This window comes from Syngnathoides biaculeatus, chromosome 15 (assembly GCF_019802595.1).
Source record: "Syngnathoides biaculeatus isolate LvHL_M chromosome 15, ASM1980259v1, whole genome shotgun sequence".
In the NCBI taxonomy this organism is placed as follows: Eukaryota; Metazoa; Chordata; class Actinopteri; order Syngnathiformes; family Syngnathidae; genus Syngnathoides; species Syngnathoides biaculeatus.
Genome location: NC_084654.1, coordinates 15,099,024 through 15,124,156, shown reverse-complemented (window position 1 = coordinate 15,124,156; position 25,133 = coordinate 15,099,024). Strand labels below are relative to the sequence as shown.

The window sequence follows — 25,133 nt, the reverse complement described above, 5'->3', positions numbered from 1 at the left end:
GTGACTTTAAAGTTGACTGTAACATTTCAAAACAGCATTGTGAAATCTCAGTTGATATTATTCCTATCGCACGGTTTACTGTTGTGACTCAGGAAGGCGTCCGCCGCGGCCAATCGGGGACGGGGAACGGGTAATTGACAGCCCGGCCCCGCCCCCCGATCACCTGTAATCCAATCCGTGGCGCCTTCACAGGTAAAACCGGCCTCGATTTCTCCGTCGTGCCCCCCCATCCAAAAAAAGCGAGTCGAGCCGACAAAACCCGTTCTGCTCCGTCGGGGACACGTTGTTTGTTGCCGCTGCCCTCATCCAAACGTTCGCGGCGCCGTTTTTCTACGCTTAAAAGAAGACGGATCGGATTTTCAGTACCAACTAGAAAGTCCAGTTCGACCGAACGAGATGTCACAGGAGCATGACAAGTAAGTTGTCCTGGCCTCGCCACTCTCTCGCCCTCACAACAGAACCTCCTTGCACTTTATAGCCACTCTTAATTACCACTTTTATGGACTTTTCCCTTTTTTTGTTTTTTTTGAGCCACCAAGTTTTCCTTCGTCCCGCGTTGGAGTTTAAACGTCCATTTTGGTTCCCCTCTGACCAGCTGCTTCTTATTTGACTGTCCCCCCCCCCCCCCACCTTCTTATTTTATAATGCGCCTATGAACGCAACACAGCGGTTCTAAAAATGCCACTTTAGGATTATTGTTCTTCTCTTGTTGTTAATGGTAAGTTTTTTTTTTTGTTTTGTTTTTAATGTTTGGCATCTCCTGTCATGTGTTCCAACTGATTCACCTGTCATGTTGGAGCCTGTACAGGTGGATCAGCACCTGTCGTGAGAACGCAGGCGCCTGTTAGAATAACCAGAAATTTTTTTTTAAAAAGGAAAACTGTCCCGTCAGGGAGACTGCTGATTTTTTTTTAATTATTATTATTATTATTTTCATTTTGAGTTGTTTGAGTTGGCCTCGAGCGCTAAACAGTTGGACCCTATTATGTGTTTAGTCCTAATGATGTTTGTTCAAGAATAAACTGCAGCTAAGCGGGGCGATGTCATGCCAAGTGTCCTCATATCTCATGTGCAAGAAAGTTATCGGCTTCACACTGCTGAATGCAAATAAATATTTTTTCCCCCTCGATGCCAAAAAGATGCAAATTTAATCATTTTAACGTTTTTTGGGGGGCAATGAGGAGGAGACTTTTTCCTGAATGAAATTATACACCTGCTCTAGGCGTTGGCTCAACCACAACAATTCTAGGGGGAATAAGGGGAATTGAGGCTTTATTTTATTTTTTTTTGGCAATTTTTTTTTAGTCTTTTCATTCTTTTAATCAATCATACATGTTATTTGTTTTCCTTTTCAATGACACCCCCTGAGTGTTTTATTGCCCTTAATTAATGCTTCTTATCAGGTTGCGGTTTAATAAAAGGCACAATTACATCTAGGATTACTAATGATCACTTTGCATGAACAATTGAGAGGGGGAAAAAGGTGCATTTGTTGTAGATACTCAGCATAGAAACTGAGCCACATGATCGTTAGATAGTTCACACCCGCCGGGGGCCTTTATCCTGTCAGGGGCCATTTGAGGTTTTTTTTTTCTTTTTTTTTGGACTGGGCAGCACGGTTAGTGGTTTTTACATCTGCCTCGCGGTGGAGAGGGCTTTGGTTTGAATCATCTGCATGTTTTTCGCCGGCTTTGATCTGACACAACAATACAATTCCTGTTGGGTCTCTTGTAAACTCGTTGTTGTCACATGCCACATCTTAGCTACAGTTTCCCTTCGAGGGCTGTTATTACTAAAACCTTCAACATTTATAATAGAAACATCCTGTTATTACATACGCACCACAAATTGATGGACATATAGTTTCGAAGTCACACGTTCAGGATTTATTATTATTATTAGGATTATTTCAAGAAGTGGTTTGTTAACAAAAGTGCTCGCTGTATCTGAATGTTCTTAAAAGGGAAGACAATTGCAAATGTAGAACATGTTTTAGGGGTGAATGTGAGTGTACATGGTTGTCTGTCTATACGTGCCCTGCGACTGACTCATGACAATTCCAGGGTGTCACTCAAATTCAGCTGGGATAGGCTTCAGCTCACTCATAACTCCAGTGATGACTTGGTCCCTTCATTCTGTATCAGTGCCATTTTCCACAACAGCCACATGGAAAATGGTGAAAACTTTGTTTTTTTGGAGGGAGGGATAAGTCTGAAAGGTGCTGCTGTTCATTTGCATGAAAAGATGATGTTTGATGGTTTTGAAGTCAGGGTTTTCAAACACATTCACACCAAATTAAAGTCACATCAGCTTCAACTCACCTACGACCTTAATGAGGATTAGTGGTCTAGAACATGGAGGCTGGTAGATGTTTTAGGAGTTTTCCTCAAATGTGTTTTTTAAATTGGTTGGAGGGCCAGATCACAAGGTATTAGCGGACCTAGTTTCCCCACCCCCTGTTGCAAAGGTTAAAGTTAATGAGAATTCTGTTAATAACAATACTGGGGCCTCGTTATTAAAGTTAACATAAGCAAATATATACTGCGCAAACAGGCCTGAGCCAATAGGGAAAATCCAATATTTTCCTACATGTTGATGGGTGCGTCCCCCCCCCCCCTCCACCTCCGTTCGGAGAACGTGAAGTTCAGAGCTTAGAGGCTCACGGTGATGACACAACAAGCCAAAGGGGGTTCGAACTCGCACGCTATTCAAATATTCAGCAGTTGTGTTTACAAAGCAGCAGAAAGGCGTAGCGGGACAAAGAGACTGTGGCACTTAGAAACGGAGTTGTCACTTTCCAGAACAACATCGTCTTCTACAAACAAAAGTGGGTAAAGCGCAAAAATGTGGACTGATGGGATGCGTCAACTGCGGTTGGTGCGCGGGCCAATGAGGCATCGGCGCCCGAGTTGTCACACTGGACGAGCCTGTAGAGCATCTTTTCTCAAGGCGCATCGGCCGTTCACCGACTGAGATTTGTTGCACAATCACAGAAGAGCCTGAACAACTGGTCTGGCAGATAGAGAACTCTTTCTTTTCCTGGTGTGACTTTTTTTTTTTTTTTTGAAACAACGACATGATTGATAAGATGTTTCATTTACGTGCTTAATCTTCAAGAAGATCGAGGGGAAGAATGGGCTAAAATATTGCGTTAATTATTCCGTTTCAACTAGTTTGCTCTCTAAAGAAGGTCAGGATGTCATTTGGGAGAAGTTAAGAGGTACCGACATGACGGCACGGTGTTATTCTGCTCTATACAACGCTCCCGTCCCATCTATCTATTTTCTATCACACTTGTCCTCATGGGGGGGTCACGTGTAACTAGAGCCTGTCCCAGCTGACTTTGGGCCAGAGGGTTGTACACCCGGGACGGGTCGCCAGCCAATCCTAAAACACAGAAATAAACAGGCATTCGCCTTCACATTCACACCTATGGACGATTAAGAAATCTACTCATCAGTGCGTCTGTAATTGAACACTAAATTCCTGTACATAATTTGCAAATCCAAAATGGGCACGGACCCTTGCAAGGAAACAGAAGAGCAGAACATTAAGATCTGATTCTAAACATTCAAATTCTCCCATCCCAATACTTTACAATTTTAAATAGTAACAATCATTTCAGTGCCTTGTGAAAGTACTGGGCCCCCTTGAACTTTTCTCTAGATCTCTGCAGTTCATCCGGAGTGATCCTGGGCCTCTTGGCTGCATCTCTGATCAGTTTTCTCCTCGTTCGAGGTGAAAGTTTCGAGGGACCATCGGGTCTTGGGAGATTTGCAGTTATCTGATACTCCTTCCATTTCAATATGATTGCTTGCACAGTGCTCCTTGAGGTGTTTAAAGCTTGGGAAATCTTTTTGTATGCAAATCCGGCTTCAAACTTCTCCAGAACAGTATCTCGGACCTGCCTGGTTTTATCCTTGGTCTTCATGATACTCTGAGACTATAACAGAGCAGGTGCATTTATCCGGAGACTTGAAGACACACAGGTGGATTCTATTTATCATCATCAGTCAAGATTGGATCATGCAGAAATCCTCACTGAACCTCTGGAGTGTGTTTGCTGCACTGAAAGTAAAGGGGCCGAATTACATTGCACGCCCCACTTTTCAGTTTTTTATTTGTTAAAAAAAGTATAAAATATCCAATAAATTTCATTCCACATCACAATTGCGTCCCATGTATTGTTGATTCTTGACAAAAAAATTTCATTTTATATCTTTGTTTGAAGCCTGAAATGTGGCGAAAGGTTGAAAAGTTCAAGGGGGCCGAATACTTTCGCAAGACGCTGTAGTAACAATAATTACATTGTTTGTTTCAGTAAACGTACATGCAATTCGATCTAATGAGTGCACTTAGAGTGTATATCAAAAGTCTACAAATAACGTTACAATAATTGGCACAAAAATGTATGTTTGCCGCAAACACAAATGCTGCAAATCACCAAACAAACACCATGCATACCAACATTTAGTCAAAGAAGAGCAGATTATGAATAACTCCAAGTACCGGTTGGTGACACCAAGTAAAAAAACCCTCTTAGAACATCTGAACTTGATTTGTGGCATTAGGTACTTTGAATTGTGGCAACTGTATGCTGAGTCCCATTTGACATAAGTTTTCCACAACTGTAGTCATAAGAGGGTGTGCATACTTGTGCAACTACAGTATCTCTGTTGTTTAGTTTTGTGTTCAGATATTTTACATTTACATCTTGACATTAAATTGTAATGTAAAAAAATTTACCTTATTGCCATCTATCCATCCATTTTCTAAGCCGCTTATCCTCACAAACATTATTGGCATGGTTGAAAAAATGTTGGAAAACACTGCTCGCATTGTTGCTAAATGACGGTGGGATCTTTGTGCTCACAAAAGCAATGCCCTCTCTGCTTGGCAGCAAACGTGCCGTCCTGGTCCTGCAGAACGACTCCAACTATGGCGGTCAGCGTCGCTCCTTCACCACAGAGGACGAAGCCTGGAAGTCGTTCCTGGAGAACCCCCTGACGGCGGCCACCAAGGCCATGATGAGCATCAACGGGGACGAGGACAGCGCCGCCGCTCTGGGCCTTCTTTACGACTACTATAAGGTATGACTTTACCAGACTTGTGCTACACCTCAGCCACTGCAAAGAAAACCTAGAGTACTATTGCGAGGGTAAGCCGAAACCTAACCCTTGATAACTTTTGCCATTGCATAGCCTTATTCCAAAATAAATTCAAATCATTTTTCTGCGTGATAACAACTTCAATCTTTGCCCGAGAAAGAAAGTGAAATCACATGTAGATAAGTACAATAGTACCTTGACTTTTAAGTTTTACTTGTTGCGTGACCAAGCTCGAAACTCAACTTACTTGTACATCAAATCAGTTTTCCCCATAGGAGTGAATTGAAATGCCAATAATCTGTTCCAGGGCACAAAAAAAACATTACTGTTCTTTATTTTTGATGTACTGTATTATAAAATATCAAAACAAAATGTTATCATAAAGCTGAAAGTTAAACATGGTAGTACATTTGTGTGTTGGCGTGCTTTAAGGGGGCCATGACCAAGTGATTGGCATCAAGTCCATGGAGTCAATCAGGATAGCAAGTGCAAGCCTCTCTCCTGTGGTCTTGCGAGTGTTTTCATTTTCTAATTGTGTGTTTAACTGGTTGTCGCGTTCAATAAATGGCTGAAACTGCACCGGCGACTCTCCCTTTTTTTTTCCACTTCGTTTGAGCAGTGTTGTATCGGAAGTTCGTAATTCAAATTTTGGCTCACAGAACAAAAAAATTGAGTAAGTAACCCCCCCCCCTTAGAAAATGTTAAACACAGAAACACCTTTAGCTTCCATCCACTTGCAGTGGGATGTACTTGAAAAAAATTCCAGTCGAGCATTTTTTTAGTTGATTACTAAAAACAACCGAGTCATACGTGATTGCTTATTATTACAGGGAAATTCCAGTGTTTTGGATTAACAATGTATCCAATAGGTCACGTAATATGTCCTCTATCTTGAAAATGTGATGTTAATCCGCTCTCATTTAATGGTGTTTTGAAAAGATTTTTATCGACAATTACGAATTTTTAGGGGCGCTGGCATTTTAACAAGTCACATGACCTACGTGTGCATATATGACGTATTACGTGCCGCACCAAAGGCTCAATTACATGGGACACAGTTATGGCCAGCGGTGATTTCTCGGATTTATCCTCATCTGCTGAAGAAATAGCAGTATCTGTTGATCGGGAAGACGGAGGAATACTTCCAGACAGATATCAACCTGTGACTGTAAATGTAGAATTTTCGGATGGTTCTTCAGATGGGAATGACGCGGAGTCACCAGAGCTCGCTCGTGGCTGGTCGCTCTGTGCCGGAGCTCGCTCACGGCCCCGCCGCTGGAGCTCACTCGTCAGACTCCGCGTTGTTCCCATCCGAAGAACCATCCGAACATTCAACATTATTTACAGCCATACGTTCAAATCTGTATGGCCGTATTCCTCCGTCTTCCAGATCAGATCAACCGATACTGCTATTTCTTCATCAGATGAGGACAAATCCGAGAAATCAGCGCTGGCCATAATTGTGTCCCCTGTAATGGAGCCTTTGGTGCGCCATGTAATACCTCACATCCGAGCACGAAGGTAATGTGACTCTCCAAAATGGCGGCGCCCCTGAAAATTCGTAATTGTCGATAAAATATTCTCAAAACACTAAATGAGACAGGATTAACATCACATTATCTAGATAAAGTACATATTACATGACCTATTGGATACAATGTTAATCCAAACCACCGCAATTACCCTTTAAGGAGTGACTCAAATAGACTGACTTTTATAGTAGACTAGAGAAAGGTGACCTACAGTAAGTTCCGGTTCAGGCCTGCAACTTCCTAATTTTGTGCTGTACCTCAGGAGGCACAATCACAGCAGTGATCATGTGCTCCGACATTTGTGCTGGGACAGAAGACCAAGAGCAGGTCATCAAACCTTTGCGTGGTTATCATAAGTCGTGCAAGGTGCAACATATGCGAGGCAGCGCGCGTATACTATGTCGCTTGTAACTGAAGAGGGCAGCCCGTCGGGATGTGACCTGCTCAGATGCTCAGTGGCTGTCTTTACCCTCCCATACAGGTGCCCCGGGAAAAAAGAACAATAACCCAAGGCAAACCAGATGCTTTGGTCTCTGATGTGGATCCCAACAAAAGGTAAGGCCTGACAGATAACTGCAGTGGGCCACCGCATTCTCTCAGTGTCGTGTGCAGCATCTTTAGTTTTGCTAGAGTGGCTAATATTAAAAACAGCCACTCTAAAAACTTAAAATATATAAGATCCGGTGCAAGCGTTATAATGTTGTTCAGTTCAGAGTGAATTTGTTTTGGTTTATATGTTTATTGTTCACTACAGTCATGGGTGTGCTGGAGCATGTGTTAAACCACAGTGCACATGTAGACACAACCATTCGTACCTGTTAACAATTTTAGTCTTTGGTGAACCAAACAAGCACGTAAAAATAATACTCGACTAACTGAATGTTCAATTTCCATCCCTGTTTTGCATGGGCACCGACACACCAAAGAAAACAGTAGAGCAAAACATTGCTTGGATACAGAACATTCAAATTCTCTCACCGCCAAAACATTTAAAAAAGTAGCATTAAAAATTCTTGTCAAAACAGTATTTTAAAAAAAAACAAAAAAAAAACACAACACTTATTCAGGAAAAGTGAAAAGTGATATTTAGGGTTTGAAGTGCTTTCCTGGCTGGGTTTGGGTTTGTAGTTGGGGGTTTAAATCACGGGTTCAAGCAACTGTTATAGTTTGAAGTAAGGGTGTGGTTTGTGTGTATGTTGTTGACCTGGTGGAGAACCGTAAAGTGGTGCTGAGCCCCTCCCTTGCGAATCCTCCTTCCCATTCCTCCTCATATTCTTTTCTTCCTTGCTTACTGTCTTTGATAAATAAGGTACACGTTTAAAAAAAAAAAAAAAAGTCTATACTGTACCTACTTTTGGCTAACCCCGTATATTATGTATTTTCTTTCTGCAGGCACCACCTTCAGACGCCACATGGCATCCCTACTCTTCCAGAGACCAGTATGGAGAACAGGATCCAGGTCCTCAAGGGGCCCTTCAACATTCTCCAGCTGGCTCAGGACAAAAGGAACCAGTTCCCATCACCAGGTAAACGTTCAAACGCCTTAAAATCGTCTTCTTCTTATGCTATTGTCGTCTCGCTGACGTATGGCGTCTTTCGTCCAGACACGACGGTCACAGTGTCCATCGCCGCCCTGCAGAACTACCCGCACGTCAAGACCGAGGTGCCCATCCACAGTTTGACCGTGCCCAACAGCTGCGCCGAAACCGACGGCCACGTGGGCGTCTTCGACCGCCCGCAGCTGGCCCACAACTCGGTCCAGTTCAGCCCCAGCACGCAGTCCCGCACGCCCCCGGACTCCACCTTCTCGGAGAGTTTCAAGGACAGTTCCCAGGAGGTGAATGGAATCCCATGATTGCGTTCCTTGAAAATCCTTTCCTCCTCTACTCCGGTCTGGCTCATCAGACAAAAGCACTTCAACCCGATCCCACGAAGCCGGCACTGGGCTCGGCCTCCTTCGGTTTTATTTTGAACACGCCAAAATAGCGGCCGGTGTGTTATTATCTCATTGTCTCAGCCGCACAAACTGCTGTGCTGTTCCCCCAACAATAGCCAAGGGTTCTCACTCTATCCTCTTTATAAGCTGGAGGGGGGGTTATCACAGAAAAGAAAAGACTAACCCAACAAAACCCGGTAGAAGGATGTAAAAAAAAAAAAAAAAAAAAAAATTATTTTTAAATTTTAAAACTCCACCTGTAAAGAAATTACAATATTAGCCAACATAACAACAAATAATCAAAGTCAAGCCATCTATATTTTGAAGTGCTTATCCTCACTAGAGTCTGTGAGACATGTGGAGAACTTTGGTATGGATTGACCATTTCACATATGCTTGTAATGAATGGGGATTATGAGTTTCACTTTTTGACTGGAACTGCTGAAATAGTAAAGGGACATATTGGGAAATTCACGAGCATGGAGGAACATGAAAACTCTACAGAGGAGGGCCCGAGATCTGAGATTCAAACGTCTAAACTGTGAGGCAAACGCGCTAAATGCTATACACCATGCTGCATGACAGAGAAGCATGTGAAAAATCATGTGGGCAGGAAGTTTTGGTATATCCTGACTAAAAATAATGGACAAAGTCAACATCTGGGTTGATGGGCGGTGTTTATTTGCAGGTGTTTTCTTTCCCTGGCGAACTCCAGTTACGTATGGGCTCCATGACGCCTGAGGACTACGCTCAGTTCGACACTGTGCCGGGGTAAGTCGTGCCGCTACCTGATCGGCCGCTCGCCGCCTTTCAATTTGGACACCGTCCCGCAGATTGGCTTCTTTCTTTGGGGCTCTCAGGGGGGACACCAGACTCTCCCTCTGTGGGACCACGACATGACTGTTATCCGCGCCCGCACGCCAAAGCCTATAAAAGATCAATTCAACACTTGGATTGAACTTTAAATATAACTGAATTGTACACGGTGGAACGGTGGATCAGCTGGAAAGCGTTGGCCTCACAGTTCTGAGGTCCTGGGTTCAAACCCGGACCCGCCTGTATGGAGTTTGCATGTTCTCCCCGTGTCTGGTTGGGTTTCCTCCCACATCCCCAAAACATGCAACATTAATTGGACACTCAAAATTGCCTCTAGGTGTGATTGTGAGTGCGGCTGTTTGTCTCGTTGTGCCCTGCGAATGGCTGGCAACCAGTTCAGAGTACACCCCGCCTCCTGCCCGTTGAAAGCTGGGATACGCTCCAGCACTCCCCGTGACCCTTGTGAGGATAAGCGGCTAAGAAAATGGATGGATGGATGGATGGATGGATGGCAATGATTCTTTGACATGCCACTAAAGGGAGCCCACGCACCACATACAGCTACAGAAAATGGATGGCGGGATCATATATACAGGATCTCCTTTTACGTCTCTATCGTAGAAATAACTTCGAGTACACCCTTGAAGCGTCCAAATCCCTGCGGCAGAAGACAGGCGACGGGACCATGACGTATCTGAACAAGGGCCAGTTTTACCCAATCACCCTGCGTGAGATTGACAACAAAGGCCTGCAGCAGCCCATCACCAAAGTCAGGGTGAGAACTCGCCGAGCCCAATTTGTAGTACTCGTTTCATCATCTGCTGTACTTGAAAAGTGCTTACGCTACCACAGAGCGTGGTCATGGTCGTGTTCGGAGAAGAGAAGTGTCGAGACGACCAGCTGAAACACTGGAAGTACTGGCACTCAAGACAACACACGGCCAAGCAGAGATGTCTCGACATCGGTACGTTTCTTTTGCAATTGATAATAGCTTCAAATCTACTCATCTCATGAGAACCCACGCAAGAGGAGTCTCAAACATCCCAAAATGTTCCCGCTGTCACAGCTGACTACAAGGAGAGCTTCAACACCATTGGCAACATCGAGGAGATCTCCTACAATGCCATTTCCTTCACCTGGGACACAAACGAAGAGGCCAAAGTAAGACAACAAAATGAAAAACAGACAACAGGAAAAAAATGGCAATAAAAAAAACAAAAAAAAACGGAAGTCAGACGAAAATTGTGTCACAGGTGTGTGGGTGACAAAATAGATGAAGAAAAAATAAATGAAATGATGTAGCTGAGACCAAATGGAGGGGGGGTGTGACAAGTGTAGCTGAGGGGAAAAAATACAAATAAAAACAAAAAGAAAAATCGAAAAATGTCATAGCATATAAATTTAATTACAATTTAACATTCAAATTATGATACGAGTGCTGCATTACACCAAAAAGTGTATCTGACTGTTCCCCTTTGTCAAATTATAACTTCATTAATAAACAGCATGTCTCCCTGTGCCCTGTGATTGGCTGGCTCTATGACACTGGTGTCAAACTCAAGGCCCGTGGGCCAGATCCGGTCCACAGCATGATTTTATGTGGCCCGAGAAGGAAAATTATGCATATCAACTTCCATGATTTGTATTAAAATCTGTACTGAAATTTCAATTCATCAGTCTCACCATTAATGGGGTGGCACGGCGGATCACCTGGTAAAAGTGTTGGCCTCAGAGTTCTGAGGACCCGGTTTCGAACCTGGCCCCACCTGTGTGGAGTTTGCATGTTCTCCCCGTGCCTGCGTGTGTTTTCTCTGGGCACTCAGGTAAACTCCCACATCACAAAAACATGCAACATTAATTGGAGACTCTAAATTGCCCCTAGGTTTGATTGTGAGTGCGTCTGTTTGTCTCTATGCGCCCTACGATTGGCTGGCAACTAGTTCAGGGTGTACCCCGCCTTCTGCCCGTTGACAGCTGGGATAGCAGTCCCCGCGACCCTTGTGAGGGTAAGCGGCGAAGAAAATGGATAATAAACAGCAGTAAAAACAGATTAAAAAATGAAACGCAGTGAGTAGGCAAAAGTGAAAGATCCTTTCTCAATGAAGACGATGAAGGTGAAGACACTTTTTACCCGTTCGCTCACCCACGCGTGGCCCCGAGGTCTCGTTTTGCTGTCGCGTTTGAGAGGGAAGATGAATGATATAATTGGGCGTCTGAAGAGCCTGGCGGCCCACCCGTCAGCGCGCCATCACTCACACGCACACACAAACAAACAAACGCCCGCTCAGACCAGGATGTGGCTCCAACCGTCTCATGACTCCAGACCTGTGCCCATAGGATCTTCATCGTTGTGTGTGCATTTGTGGTTTTTGGCAGCAGATTGTTTGAGGAAGATGATGGTTTGCCCTGAAGCATAATTACATGGGGGCAACCCCTTTTTGTTTATACATTTTTAGCTGGGCAAATGTTTACCTGGCACTGAGCTATGTCCCAAAAAGTTTTTGTTTTTTTTTTGTATTAATTTCACAACTAGTCAACAATCTTCAACAATTAGTCTCCAAATGACCTCTGATGATAGGGAGTAGTGTTCTTTCGAGGTTGAACAATCCTAATTTGGATAAGATTGTACTTGGGGAAAAAAAATGACAAATGAAAATAAAAATAATTTAACAAAAACAAAAAGGGTGATAAGGGGAAAAATGTAAAGAAACAAAAATTTCGAGAACTAAATAAAAATGGACAAACACTAAACACCAAAAAAATGTGGCCCATGCAATAATGATAGGGAGAATTTATAAAAGAAAAATAATATAAGCAATTAAATGTGGAGTAGAAGTAAAACATTTTTTAAACTGACACTTATGATAGTAGACAGATGTAAAAAGGAAATAAAATTGTATTTGTTGTATTATATAGTACAGTGCGTGTTGACTGTTTGATGGATTCTAATAATGTAAAACTTTTGTTTTTCATAAACATTGATGCCCTATTCTGCAAAGTAAATACCCCCCCCCCCCACCCCAAACCACCCAATAGACCAGAGGTTCTTTCTTGGCCCATGTTACACCCAAAACGAGCAATAGTTTTTGCAAAATTCTGAAGAAAAAAAACAGCAATGACTACTCCCCCTAATTGGTGTGGTTATATATTTTCTTGAAAACAAAAAACGCAAAACGATGACAAGGGTTTAACTCAATGGAATTTTAGCATATTTTTTCTTCGTCATAGTTCTTCAATCTGTTGAATTGATTTGACCACTAGAGGGAAGCACAGATCACGGAACTTTTTCGCTGCTTTCATTCAGTCGCGCTATTACTGCTGCTATCATGAGCATTATGTGTCATTATGCAAGGCACGTATCCTCACAAGGGTTTCGGGAAAGCTGGAGCCTACCCCAGCTAGCTTTGGGCAAAAGTCATCACTGAGTGGGAATTGATCCCACGCTGCCCGGACCAAAGTCAGGCGTGCGTGAGCATTATATACAAGCCCAGTATGTAATTATTTCCATTTATTTGGACTGTGGGTATTTTCTGTACTTTTTATTTTTATTATCCATAGGTCCAATTTCTCTTCAGCGTATCTTCATTTGAGTCAGAGCAACATTGGGCGGGGGATAGGTACACCCAGGATTGGTCACCAGCCAATGTTCGGGCACATATAGACATGGGTGCCTTTATATAGATAGGATGGATCGGTTTGGTCCTCAGCATTTTCTCTTTGATCACGATCCCATCCATCTGACTCCCTCAGATCTTCATCTCGGTCAACTGCCTGAGCACGGACTTCTCGTCCCAGAAGGGCGTCAAGGGCCTCCCTCTCAACCTGCAGATCGACACGTACAGCTACAACAACCGCAGCAACAAGCCCATCCACCGGGCCTACTGCCAGATCAAGGTGTTTTGCGACAAGGGGGCCGAGAGGAAGATCCGAGACGAGGAGAGGAAGCAGTCCCGCAGGAAAGGCAAGGTGGCCGACCTCAACCCGGGCCTGTCCTGTGAGTGGCAACGCCTCGGAAACTTTACGGGACCACGGTGTGGCACGTTGGCGCCGCTAACGACTTTAACCCGCTCCCAATTTTATGGCCGTGTTTACAGTTGTGGATGTCAAAGTGCCGATCCTGCAGAAACGCAACGACGTGACCATCTTCAAGATGATGAACGATCTTGAGACCCAGCCCGTGCTTTTCATACCTGACATTCACTTCGCCACCTTTCAGCGTCATGTGAGTTGCCGCACCACACCTACACTCTCTCTCTCTCTCTCTCTCTCTCTCACACACACACACACACACACACTTACATGCCCCATGTAGAGTCACACATCCACCCACTCATGGGTCATGGCGACCTGCTCATTTGCTGGCAAGAACACAGAGTTCTTCTATCTTGTTACCAATGATGGGAAGTCATAAAGTACAACTCCTTGGTTACTTTGATTTTTCATTTCTCCATCTATACTTTCCATATTTATTTCTCTGAGTAGTTTTGGTTTAATGTATATGATGCGGTCATTTCCTTGGATGCTTGTGATAGGTTTAGTGACATTTGAATTAATTAGAGATACACCAGTGGATCTTTTTGAATTAGGCACACCTGAAACACATTGTGTAAAATCATTGCCAATTCAAAAGAATTTAGCCAAAATATCATGACGAGAATTATGGACTTGCACAAGTCTGGTTCATCCTTGGGTGCAATTTCCAGATGTGACCATAATCAGTAATGTGACCCTATTAAAGGGCTTTACAATGCATGCCTGTGCCCGTTTTATTTTTCTCCATGTAGTGTGAGATAGCCACAATAACCAGCTGATACACTTTCACGTTGACCAATAGGTTTCTGTCATTAAATAGTGCATCACACCCCCGCCTCCCCTTGCTTGCTGTTGTCAACATTTATTCATATACACAAACCGATGTTAACCAAAACTTCAGACCATGAATAAGCAGAATGGAGGCGTGTTTATATATAAATTCTCGTGCTAGCTATAGCTAGTTACATAACTTTAGGTTGCTTCCTAGCCACTGTATTAAAAATATATGAACATTACCTCAAGCACCCCTTAAGGAATGGTCAGGTCAAAACATCCTCTTTGGATTCCAAGGGATGACACTACTGATGGTTTTTTTTTCCTGAAGATATGGTGATATTGTAATACTGGATAGTACAATATGTCGTGTACTGGTGCCAGTACCTGACCAAGACAAGCAAAGAATTTATCTGTCTTAGGGTTGTCTGATCCAGGCACAAGTGGGGAAAGATGGCCACCGTGCAATTTAAACGCGTAATAGGGCACTTGAGTTCTGATTTTTTTTTTTTTTTTTTTCTTATCAGTCCTGAGGAGACGTGTTCAATGTGGACTCTGACCAGGTTGACCACGTCATATAATACGTGCACATCAATATTTAATGCAGAAGATAGCAAGCAAACCCTTGTTCTAAAAAAAAAAAAAAGAAGAAAAAAGAATAAGCATTTTAAATGATTCCGTAATGCATATAAAATAGACCTTTCCGATGGCGATCTTGAGCTTTTGGACGGATTTTGGACGGAGCAGGACGCATTGTCAGAGTTACAGCGAAACGTTGGCGATCGATGCAAAAAAGTTTGACGCCTCACAAACTTCATATTGGAATCCAACTGGGTAAAATAGTGGAATCGTACCGCACATGTAAAGCAGGGTGACTACTTTCTACTTGGAAAGATCACGAGTCATGTCATTGTAGTCTTTATAAGTGAGTGGGTGTATTCATTTGACTTGGCTCGTAATGGAACCCAGTTGTCTGTCTTAAAAGTCTGATGTGATACAAATCGGCAAATAGGCATTTCTCTTGCATGACATGGCGCATTTACGTATCACTGACCCGACTTTTCGGCATAAAACATTACACACTTCATTCAGCAGGTCAGTGATACACTAACAAAATGAAAGTTGTTCTCCAGCAATGTATAAAGCACTAATAATTCAAACGCAGCGACAATACTTCTCCCTCACTTACCTTCGAACATACAGCCCTGTGTTTGTTGATATTGTTCACATTTAATTGTACGTGCGCTCTTCCACGAGCCTTAATCCATCGTAGACACTTTGTCAACTGTGTTTTAGCCTTTGGAAAATGAATCAAGTGGGCCCCTTGTAACCGAGCAGGATATCTTTCATCAGAATTGCACGTTCCCCAAGCCCATCTGAGGACCAGTTTCTTCATAACATTAACTTTTCCAAGCGTACGCAACTGACAACCAGTATTTCTTGCGGGACAATACGCGAGAGGGGCGTGTCAAACTAGGGGTTAAGACAATGCGGCTATCTGATTGGCTAATATTGTAGGAGTGATTGACAGGTCGGAAAGGTCCATTATCACAGTACCTCTAAGCTTTTACTACCCGATTGAAATTTATTTGTTTTTCATTTGTGGCACCTCGAGATACAAGTTTAATTCATCCCGTGACCATACTCAAAATGGTATCTCAAATTGTCTTTTCCCATTGAAAGGAATTGAAATCTCATTCATCCATTTAATCTAAAAAAAAAAAAAAAAAAAAAAACCTGCTGAATTTTTTTTAGTTTTTTTACATAAGAAAAATATAACTCAATTGTTTTGACAATTGACAAAAACATATATTTACACTAATGGAATTTTACCGTAATTTATCAGAATGGAAAGACATGGAATAGTTTTTGGCCAGGTTTTTTTTTTTTTACTTCAAGTCAATGAACTTTGCGCTGCTCCTTCTGGTGCGAACATCGTGGTCACCTGGGGGCAGTATAATACAGATACAGTTAGACCTGTGCCAAACTCTTCAACAAGCTGCAGCGTTATTATTTATTCTTGAGAGTCGGTAAAGTAAAGTTCAGTGCAGTTCACTGCCACAAAACAGAGCTCATACCTCAAACTTTTGCCGACTAAGAAAAGCAAAAAAATTGACCGGATGATGGCTCCTATCTTGAAAAACCCGTGTGCAAGGTCACTCGCATCTCAAGGCACCGCTGCATGATGTAAAATCCCTCTTCCCTGTAGAAGCACTTTCAAATCTGTCAGATTGTGAGGTCAATGCTCGTGCACAGCCCCCCTTGTGGCCACCCCATGCATTTTTTAAATTGGATTTCGAGGTCAACTTTTCTAAAATATTCATGTGATTGCAGGGAAAATGGCTCCCAATCCCTTGTAGTGTGAAATGTTTGCGTAAACTTTGAGTCTCTCCTACTAGTTTAACAATTCGCATGTTGATGCCAAAAAAATGCCTCCCTCTCCCTCACTGCAAACGTTTACTTTGGTTATTTTTGGTGCTGCTGCTGACTTTGAACCTGACTATCTCTTTCTGATAAACTCTTGAGCTCTATGGATTTCTCCCAGAATAGTGTTCTAATAACAGCAACGCATGCAATCAATCCAGTGGAGGTAAAGAAACCCCTTTACGTCCATACTGTATTTTTTTTTTAGATGAAACATTTGTTCGACCCCCACCCCGCCCCGACATTTGGACCCGTATCAGCGCTCTAACTGGGTCAACCCTGTGAACTTGACGGCTGGCACGTTGCGTTTTCCTTGCATTCACCGGCCGCTCCGAAACCTCAATGTCAGCATCGGGCCGATATTATAGATGCGGAACACATAAATGCATATTCCTTCTGTCCAGTTTTTTCGTTAATGTCCATTTATCTGTTTGTCTTGCAGTCTTTCGCGGCGGAAGATGGAGAAGACAGGTGAGCCCCGATTTCACACTCTCTTCGTTCACATTTGGTTTTACTACAGCGACCGTGACGACCTTTTGGCAAGAAGGGAATCTTGTTGTTTCTAGGAAAGGCTTGAAAGTGTTGCATACACACATGTTTGTTCTCCAGTGTCTTTTACTGCCTGTTAACTGGCTGTTAAGGCCTCATAAGCGCTGATTTATGTGCCCGTGTGTCCCGCGCAGCTCTGGCATGAAGAGGTTGCCCTTCAGTGACGACGAGTTCGGCTCGCCACCCAATAAGATGCCCAGGGCCGAGGAACCCAAGAAAGGTATGTATGCATCCGTGCATGTGATTTATACTCTATATGTTTTTGTCCGTATGGTGTTGCGCTAGTAAGAGGGACAAGGGAGGGGCCTGGTTGTTGGAAAAAACATGTGAATCCTTGTACACGTGCATGTCAACTTGCTCTGACAGCCTCCTCTCAATTTCAGCCACACACGCACAATGAACACATGCTGAGGCCTTCACTCATTGCCTTGTAACAACATACCAAGGCACACAGACGACACACAAACAAACCTGTGCCCTTTACCCTATATCGGTGCTAGGCAAAGTATGGCCCTCTGGCCTAATATGGCCCACTCCAACCTTTAAACCAGCCAGCTGAGCATTTTCATTATCAAGAGTCCTGTAAAATTTGTTGAATTAATTTAGTTTTTTATGTAAATGGGTTTAAGATGTATTTGAAGGGTTTAAAAACGAAGATGGATAGATTATAGTGTTAATGTCAGAGTGGCCTTGTTTTTGATGCCCGCATATGCCTATTACCGTAATTCCCGGCCTACGGAGCGCACCTGGTTATAAGCCTCACCCGGTACATTTGTAAAGGAAATACCATTTGGTACATACGTAGGCCGCAGCCGTGTAAAAGCCGCAAGTGCCCACATTGAAACTGACATTGAAACACGAGATAGTTACAAAGAAAGACTGTACACAGAGAGTTAATGCTAGCACCGCCGCGCTAACGGTATCGCCGCCGCGGTAACAGGGCTGTTAAAAAAAAAAAAAAAAACATCCTAGCAAAAATCACTGAGACACGGCAGTAACATGCTAGCAATAGGGCTGGACCAGTAAAAGTCACTTCCTCGGCACATATATTTGATCTCACTATTTCCTTTTCCACTCGAGTGCCCCCTTGCGATCGTTAGAGATCACCGCAGGGTTGAAAGCGTGTGGAAAAAGTTGCGGCTTATAGACCAGACATTACGGTACTCTACTGTATTTTTTTATGTTACCCAAATATTTTTTTTTTAGGTTGTACTTAGGAGGTGCGAGAACCTAAAATATTTTTGTGGGGGTGAATCATGTCAAAAGAATTGTCATGGAAACGCTCCAGTACTAACAAAAGTGATTACGTTGTTGATCCCCATCCAACATGAGGCTCCACGGAAAAAAAATGAAGTGGTCACAAGATAGTTTGTTTACCCAACAATATATTTTTTAACGTTTTCCTTATCTTATCAGGCTATATTATACATTTCCACACAAAACCCAATCGATGCAACTAAAGACTACTTTAGTCTTTACAATGTTGTAGTGACATGACCTAAAATGTATTTTTAATCCTTAATGGTTGTGTTTGACGAGCCTTGCAGCGGTTTGACCGGTCCGCCCGCTACAGGCAATGTTGTTGTCGTCAAACAGAGTTCTCAATCATTTGCTCCATTGCCTGTTAAAATGACGCCTAGCACATATTTACATGGCGACTCAAGACTTGTCACGAGCGAAACCGAACAAATGCTCATTACCCTGCCTCCCCTCACCGCCACCAGAAATGACTCACACAAGTGCAGCCTCATTGTGTCTCTAAAAAGAGCCTGCCGACTGAAAAGGTGCCATGAATACATGCCCCCCACCCCCACAAAAAAAAAAAAAAAAAATTCGGATCACACAAATCTAAGACGACAGAGGGTCTGCTCCTATGGGTTTGCAGTCATGTATGATGATTACAGTGTGTGCATGTGCCGCCTGGGCCCTGAGCCACATTTTTTTTTAAACTTTGGAATAATGCAGTCTGGAGTGAGTTAAAAAAAAAAAGTGAAGGTATTTTGCACCAGCTTATACCTTTGAGACGTCTCTGTCATATGTATGTTTTTTTCGTGTGTCATTACATTGCCATAAGTGACATGTTGACATGTTATTACAGATCTGGAAAGACCTCAAGGGTTTTAATATGAGGTATAAGCACAGGTGGTGGAACAATTTAGGTTTTTTACATTATCCATTTTTTATAGATATTTGTATTTCTCAAAAAAACTAAAATTAAAAAAAAAAAGTTTTTGGTTTATTACATCATCCTTGACATCAGAATCCCCTCATTGAAGGCTTCAAAATGAACCCATTGAGTTAGAACTGGTTTTTGTCAAGCATTCAAGTTACTAATTCTGTAGACCACTTTAAATTAATTTTGCTTGTCTCATCATATACGGCAAATTGACACAAATAATTACACCTAGTCAAGTGCTTGGATATGAGGTTGTGCTAATTTAAGAAGTGAAGTTGTTTTTGCCCGATTGTCTTATCATTTACAATATTGGGATGAATAATGGCAGATTTGGAAAGTTCTGGTCAGGTTGGTGCTCAATTATGAGGTGCAAGCCAGTTTGTTTGATCAGAATTTATGCTTTTTTGGTCCAGTATGGCGTCACATAAATGTCATCTGTCATCTCAAAGACATCTGGAAAGCACTCATTAAGCGTTTTGATATGAGGTACGTGTTGAGGTTAGAAACATGCTTTTGATCTTGTTATTAATTTGGACAGTAGTTGTTTAAAATGTGTAGTTGTTTTGTTTAATTGATACAAGTAATTAGCAATATGGAAAGCACTAGCTTTAATTTAAAACTATGCCTCAATCATCAAAAAAAAGAATGTCTGGATTTACTGTACATGTGGCCTTTCTGGGCACTTTTGCCCTAATGTCTGTTACATCATCATATCACGACGTTGATGGACTACTTACAGATCTTGAAAGTCCTCATTCGGGGCTTTCATATTAAGTATGAGTCAATGTGTTGTTGTTTCTTCATTTTTTTTGGCAAACAGATTCTTGACCTTGTTACTAGTGCTGTTTTTTTTTTTGCCTTTACTCTTGATTGCACTTTTTAAAAAACTTTTTTTCCCCCAAAAAATAAAATGAAATTTTGGCCTGACTTATAATCGCAGTATTTCAAATTGATTTTGTTTTTTGCAGCTATTACAGCCTATAAGCCACGACTTTTTTCCACACGCTTTCAACCCCGCGGCTTATGCGGTGATGCGGCTAATTTGTGCATTTTTTTTCTAACTGGCGCAAGGGGGCACTCGAGCGGAAAAAGTAAGAGTGAGACCGGTGGAACATATGTGCCGAGGAAGTGACTTTTACCGGTCCGGCCCTGTTAGCGCTGCGCTACCGTGTTACTGCCGTGTCTGTGATTTTTGCCAGTATGATTTTTTTTTTTTTTTTTTTAACCGGCCCTGTTAGCGCGGCAGCACTAGCGTTAGCATTAGCATTGCGGTACTAGCGATAGCGTTAGCGCAGCGGCACTAGCGTTAAACTCTCTTTGTACAGTCTTTCTTTGTAAATATCTCATTGTGTTTCAATGTATGTTTCAATGTGGGTGCTTGCGGCTTTTACATGGCTGCGGCATGTGTATGTACCAAATGGTATTTCCTTTACAAATGTACTGGGTGAGGCTTATAACCAGGTGCGCTCTGTAGGCCGGGAACTCCGGTATTTCATTCTGCTACTAGAAAGCTCAACACCCATAACTAATGCACCTATGTGTGCCCACCACAGTCCTGCTGTACGTACGCAAGGAGACAGAGGAAGTGTTTGACGCCGTCATGTTGAAGAATCCTACCCTAAAAGGCCTAGTGGACGCTGTAAGTATTTCATATAAAAAAAAAAAAAAGACTCACACCGATGAACTCGGGGACCTCGCTGTTTATCAGCGGCAGATGGAGACGTCTCTGTCTGCAGCTCTGGGACGACATAGCAGCTAAATGAGCTGTGACGGGACGCCCACCTGGTTCATTCGGGTGGGAAGCATTTAAGGAAATATGACAGGCTTTTGTGTCCTCAGATTTCAGAGAAATACGACTTGCCGTTGGACAAGGTTGGAAAAGTCTACAAGAAGTGCAAGAAAGGGTACGTATGAGTCGCTCACAACAAACCTGACTTACAGGTACTTTTTGTTTGTCATGGCTTGTCTCTCATGTCACAAATCGGACATGCACTCCTCCTTTGGGAGGTATCACTTTGTGACTGCAACTGAAGCAGAGAGCCTGTTCAGCTGTCATACAATAAATGTCAGATCGGGCCCCGTTGTGTATCAAAACTTTTACAAAGTTAAAAGGCTTAGTTATGATTGACACTGTCAGAGAGGTTGTCATTTCAATACAGTGATACCTCGGTTCTCGACCACAATCCGTTCCAGAAAACGTTTCGGAAAGTGAATTGTTCGAAATCAAAATCGATGTTTCCCATTACAATGAACGAAAAAAGAAATAATGCGTCCCAAGCTTTAAAAAATTAGGCTTTTTAAAGCACTTTTTAAGCTTTTCCTGATGGATAGACGGCATAGTAGAAATACATGTATAGTTTAAATACTTTATATAAATAAAATAATTTAAGAAATATATTTATTTTTTGCTTAAAATGTATGCTTTAGTAGTAGAGTTGGCTAGGCTGGGAGTGCATTGCCATATCCGTAGTGACCCGGCCCCCAGCCTTGTAAACTTTTTATTTTTTTTTTTTAATCAACAAAAGTGCAGAATAACTTTAAACAAACAATAACGAGGGGGGGGGGAGCGTTTTTTTTTATTTTTACAAAAAGTAACACAAAAATATTTGTAACTTCAGTTAAGAAACAAAACAAAAATGCAGAAATGCTTCAACAACTGTACGTATCAAATGTCTTCGGGGGTGGTGACTCGCCCTCTTTTAACAAAAAACAAATCTAATGTCATTTGTTTCTACCGTCTCTTAAGAACATTTCTGAAGTGGCTCATCACGACATCATTAAAATTTTGGAGTGCTCTGCTACATTCAGATTTATTGGGGTAATGAAGTTCGACGAAATTATGGATTTCGGCCCTCTTGGCACAGATGGCTTTGATGTCAGCACTTGGCACAAACAACAGTCACTAACCGGGACACGTCTATGTACAGAGACTGCATTATACAGAATAACGAAAGTGTGCTGATAATGCCGCGCGCGTTATATTATTTTCAGGTTTTTTCGGGGGGCGTTTGAATAGACAATAACAAACCAGGTTGTGGATGGGTCAACTGCTTGTGCCGTGCGTGATGTTATTTCCGGGTTATTTCAGCGGCATGGGAATTCACAACAAAGCGCGTCGTGGGTCAGCAGGTCTGGCCGCGGGCAATATGTTATTTCCGTTTTTTTTCAGCGGCATTCGAGTACCGATTTTCGTTTGAAAACAGAAGGAAAAAAAATCTCAACATTTTTATTCAAAAACCGACTTGTTCGAAAACCGAGGCTTTACTGTATTTCTAATGCACAGAACACATTATTTTATTAGATTCTATTGTGTGTTTGCAACAACGTTAACTGTAAAAGTGGATTGGACTTTTTAATTTGGACTTTACCACTGCATCAGTGTATGTTAATGACTGAAGACTATGACGCATTCAGACATGCGTACAAATGAGTTATTTTCCCGAGGAGCATGCTACCTGCACACAATATCAACGACTGGCGAATATCTGTTGGATTATGTACATTGTTGTCTTTTATGATTGTCCATTTCTAGTTTGCGATAGTGTAGCATTGGAGAGGTTTTTCTAAGATTTGGATTCACTTATATCAAGGCACTTTTTGTGGTCATGGACACCAGGTTGAAGGACCTTTACACATGAATATGGTTAAAATATTGACTTGATCCCACAATAGCCTAATCAAGAAAAATACTCCTTATGCAATCGATGTAGCTAACCTATAGCTGCATGTTCTGCAATCCTGTTTCAATTCCTGTCTTGTATTGAACAGAATAATGTTGCGCCATGATGTGGATGTATCTGATCTTCACATAGCTGAAGTCAGGTTGTACTTTAGACAGTACAGCCCCCGTTCTCGAAGGAAAATTTCAAGATTTTTCTGCCTCTGTTTTCGAACGAAAATTGGTACTCGAATGCCCCCAACAAAACCCGGAAATAACACAATGCGTGTGGCCAGGTCAGCTGACCCACAACGTGCTTTGTGGTGAATCCCCACCACGCCGAAAAAAAACCTTAAATAACATAATGCGCGCAGCCCGACCAGCTGACCCACCCACAACACGCTTTGTTATTGTGAATTTGAACGAGCCCCCGAAAAAACCCCGGAAATAATATAACGCGCGCGGCAGTTGATTTGGTTTTCAAACTACTTCTCGAACCGCCTTCTAGAATGGATTGTGGTCAAGAACCGAGTCTGTACTGTAGTTGAGAGTGAATCAACAGCACCTCTCAGCCAAGTAGTGCGCCCCAAATTTCAACATTCCATTCCACACTGAATTCTGTGCATATAAAGTATCACACACTGTGATTTGCGCCTGCACGCCATCGCACTCGCAAATCTGCGGAGTCGAGCACGAAAAATCGCGTGCGTAAAATTGGTTACGAGTAGAAATACATAGATATTGAAAGCTGTGGCTTATTTTGTTTAGTCTCGACCAGTGTTCCCTCTAAGCTGCGTCACTGCGCAATTGCGCACTTGTCGCGCACGCACAGCGCATATGAAAACTGATCCAGTGCAGTGAACCACAGGTTGACGTCTTTTTTTTTTTTTTTTTTTTAAAACATGGAAGCATACGATCTCCAACAATGAGCTGCTGCTCAGTCTACTTCTACTTCCTAGTTTACCTGACACCGCCCCCCTCCCCTCTTAAAGGGGTACACTCATAATTACAAACAGATCACACACGCGCAACTTTATATCTGCGGGCATGACTGACCACACATGTACATTTTGTACAAGTTTTAATGATGTGACAAGTAACAGCCCTGTTTTTCAGGATTCTGGTGCACATGGATGACAACATCATTAAGCACTACTCCAATGAAGACACCTTCCAGATCTCCATGGAGGAGATGGGCGGCATGTACAAGCTCACCCTCACTGAAATCTGATTGGGAGGGCGGAGGATAAAGAACGGTTTACACTATGCAGTGATGATGGACTTGTATCACATTACAAGGCAAAAACCAAACGAAGAAGTGCTATTTTAAAAAAGCAATATAGCTCTTAATGTGCCACATCGTTGGTTAATTTCAAGGAATGTCAGGAGCGTTCTTCCTTGTCTCCTTTTTTGTGTTTTGTACAAAGCTTCTGTGGTGCTGCTATACCTCATTCTCCCATTGTGAAAAGCAGCATATTGTGAGGAGGAACAGCTCATTTTAATCAAGCCATAAGCACTGATGATTACAACCGGTTCTGATGAATATTTTGGGTTGCAAAATGAGCCCAAGATTGGAGAATGAATATGCAACGTATTCATGAAATAAAAGTTAAAAAATGGCAGTATTTAGCGTGTAACAATCGCCACTGTAAAATTGGGGTTGACATTTTTACATTTTTTTAAGAAAAAGACACTTGTTGTTTGAGAGTGAAATGGCTTAAATGTCTGACCAATTGAAGTAAGAGCCTCTTAGTATTATTAAATAGAAGGCTAGAATGCATCTTCCATTTAAAATGACAAAAAGCAACAATAATTAATTATTTGGTCAGATAAAGTCCTCATGCCGTTGTGGAAGTGCAATATGACATTTGCGTTCAGAAAAAAAATGTTATAACAACATGAAAATATTGTACATATCCTTTCAAAAAACCTCCTTTTAGCTTCTGATCTTCTTACGATTGCAGTACTTAATTGTGTATATATTTATTAAGAGAAGGGTTGTGGGTTTTTTGGCTTTACATACATATATTCAGATGTCTATCACGGCTAATATAATGTTTTTATATGGATTTATTCTTACATAAAGTGTCAAGGGACAAGAAGTTTTTCATTTTAATGGAGGCTCTGC

At 42.2% G+C, this 25,133-nt stretch overlaps 1 protein-coding gene across 2 annotated transcripts; it reads left to right on the top strand.

The window, feature by feature from the left end:
* The first annotated feature begins 211 nt into the window (after window positions 1-211).
* Window positions 212-25,133, top strand: grhl1 (grainyhead-like transcription factor 1). Of its 2 annotated transcripts, none has more exons than XM_061844341.1 (16): window positions 212-416; window positions 4,901-5,090; window positions 7,122-7,195; window positions 8,033-8,166; window positions 8,245-8,477; window positions 9,265-9,347; window positions 10,014-10,167; window positions 10,245-10,356; window positions 10,459-10,553; window positions 13,143-13,386; window positions 13,487-13,614; window positions 17,065-17,093; window positions 17,306-17,391; window positions 20,901-20,986; window positions 21,187-21,251; window positions 24,122-25,133. In XM_061844341.1, the coding sequence occupies exons 1-16, from the start codon at window positions 397-399 to the stop codon at window positions 24,234-24,236; spliced, it is 1,848 nt and encodes a 615-aa protein (XP_061700325.1). In that variant the 5' UTR covers window positions 212-396; the 3' UTR covers window positions 24,237-25,133. The 2 variants fall into 2 exon arrangements, with proteins under 2 accessions (XP_061700325.1, XP_061700326.1); XM_061844342.1 differs by having other exon boundaries at window positions 13,143-13,353; window positions 24,122-25,132.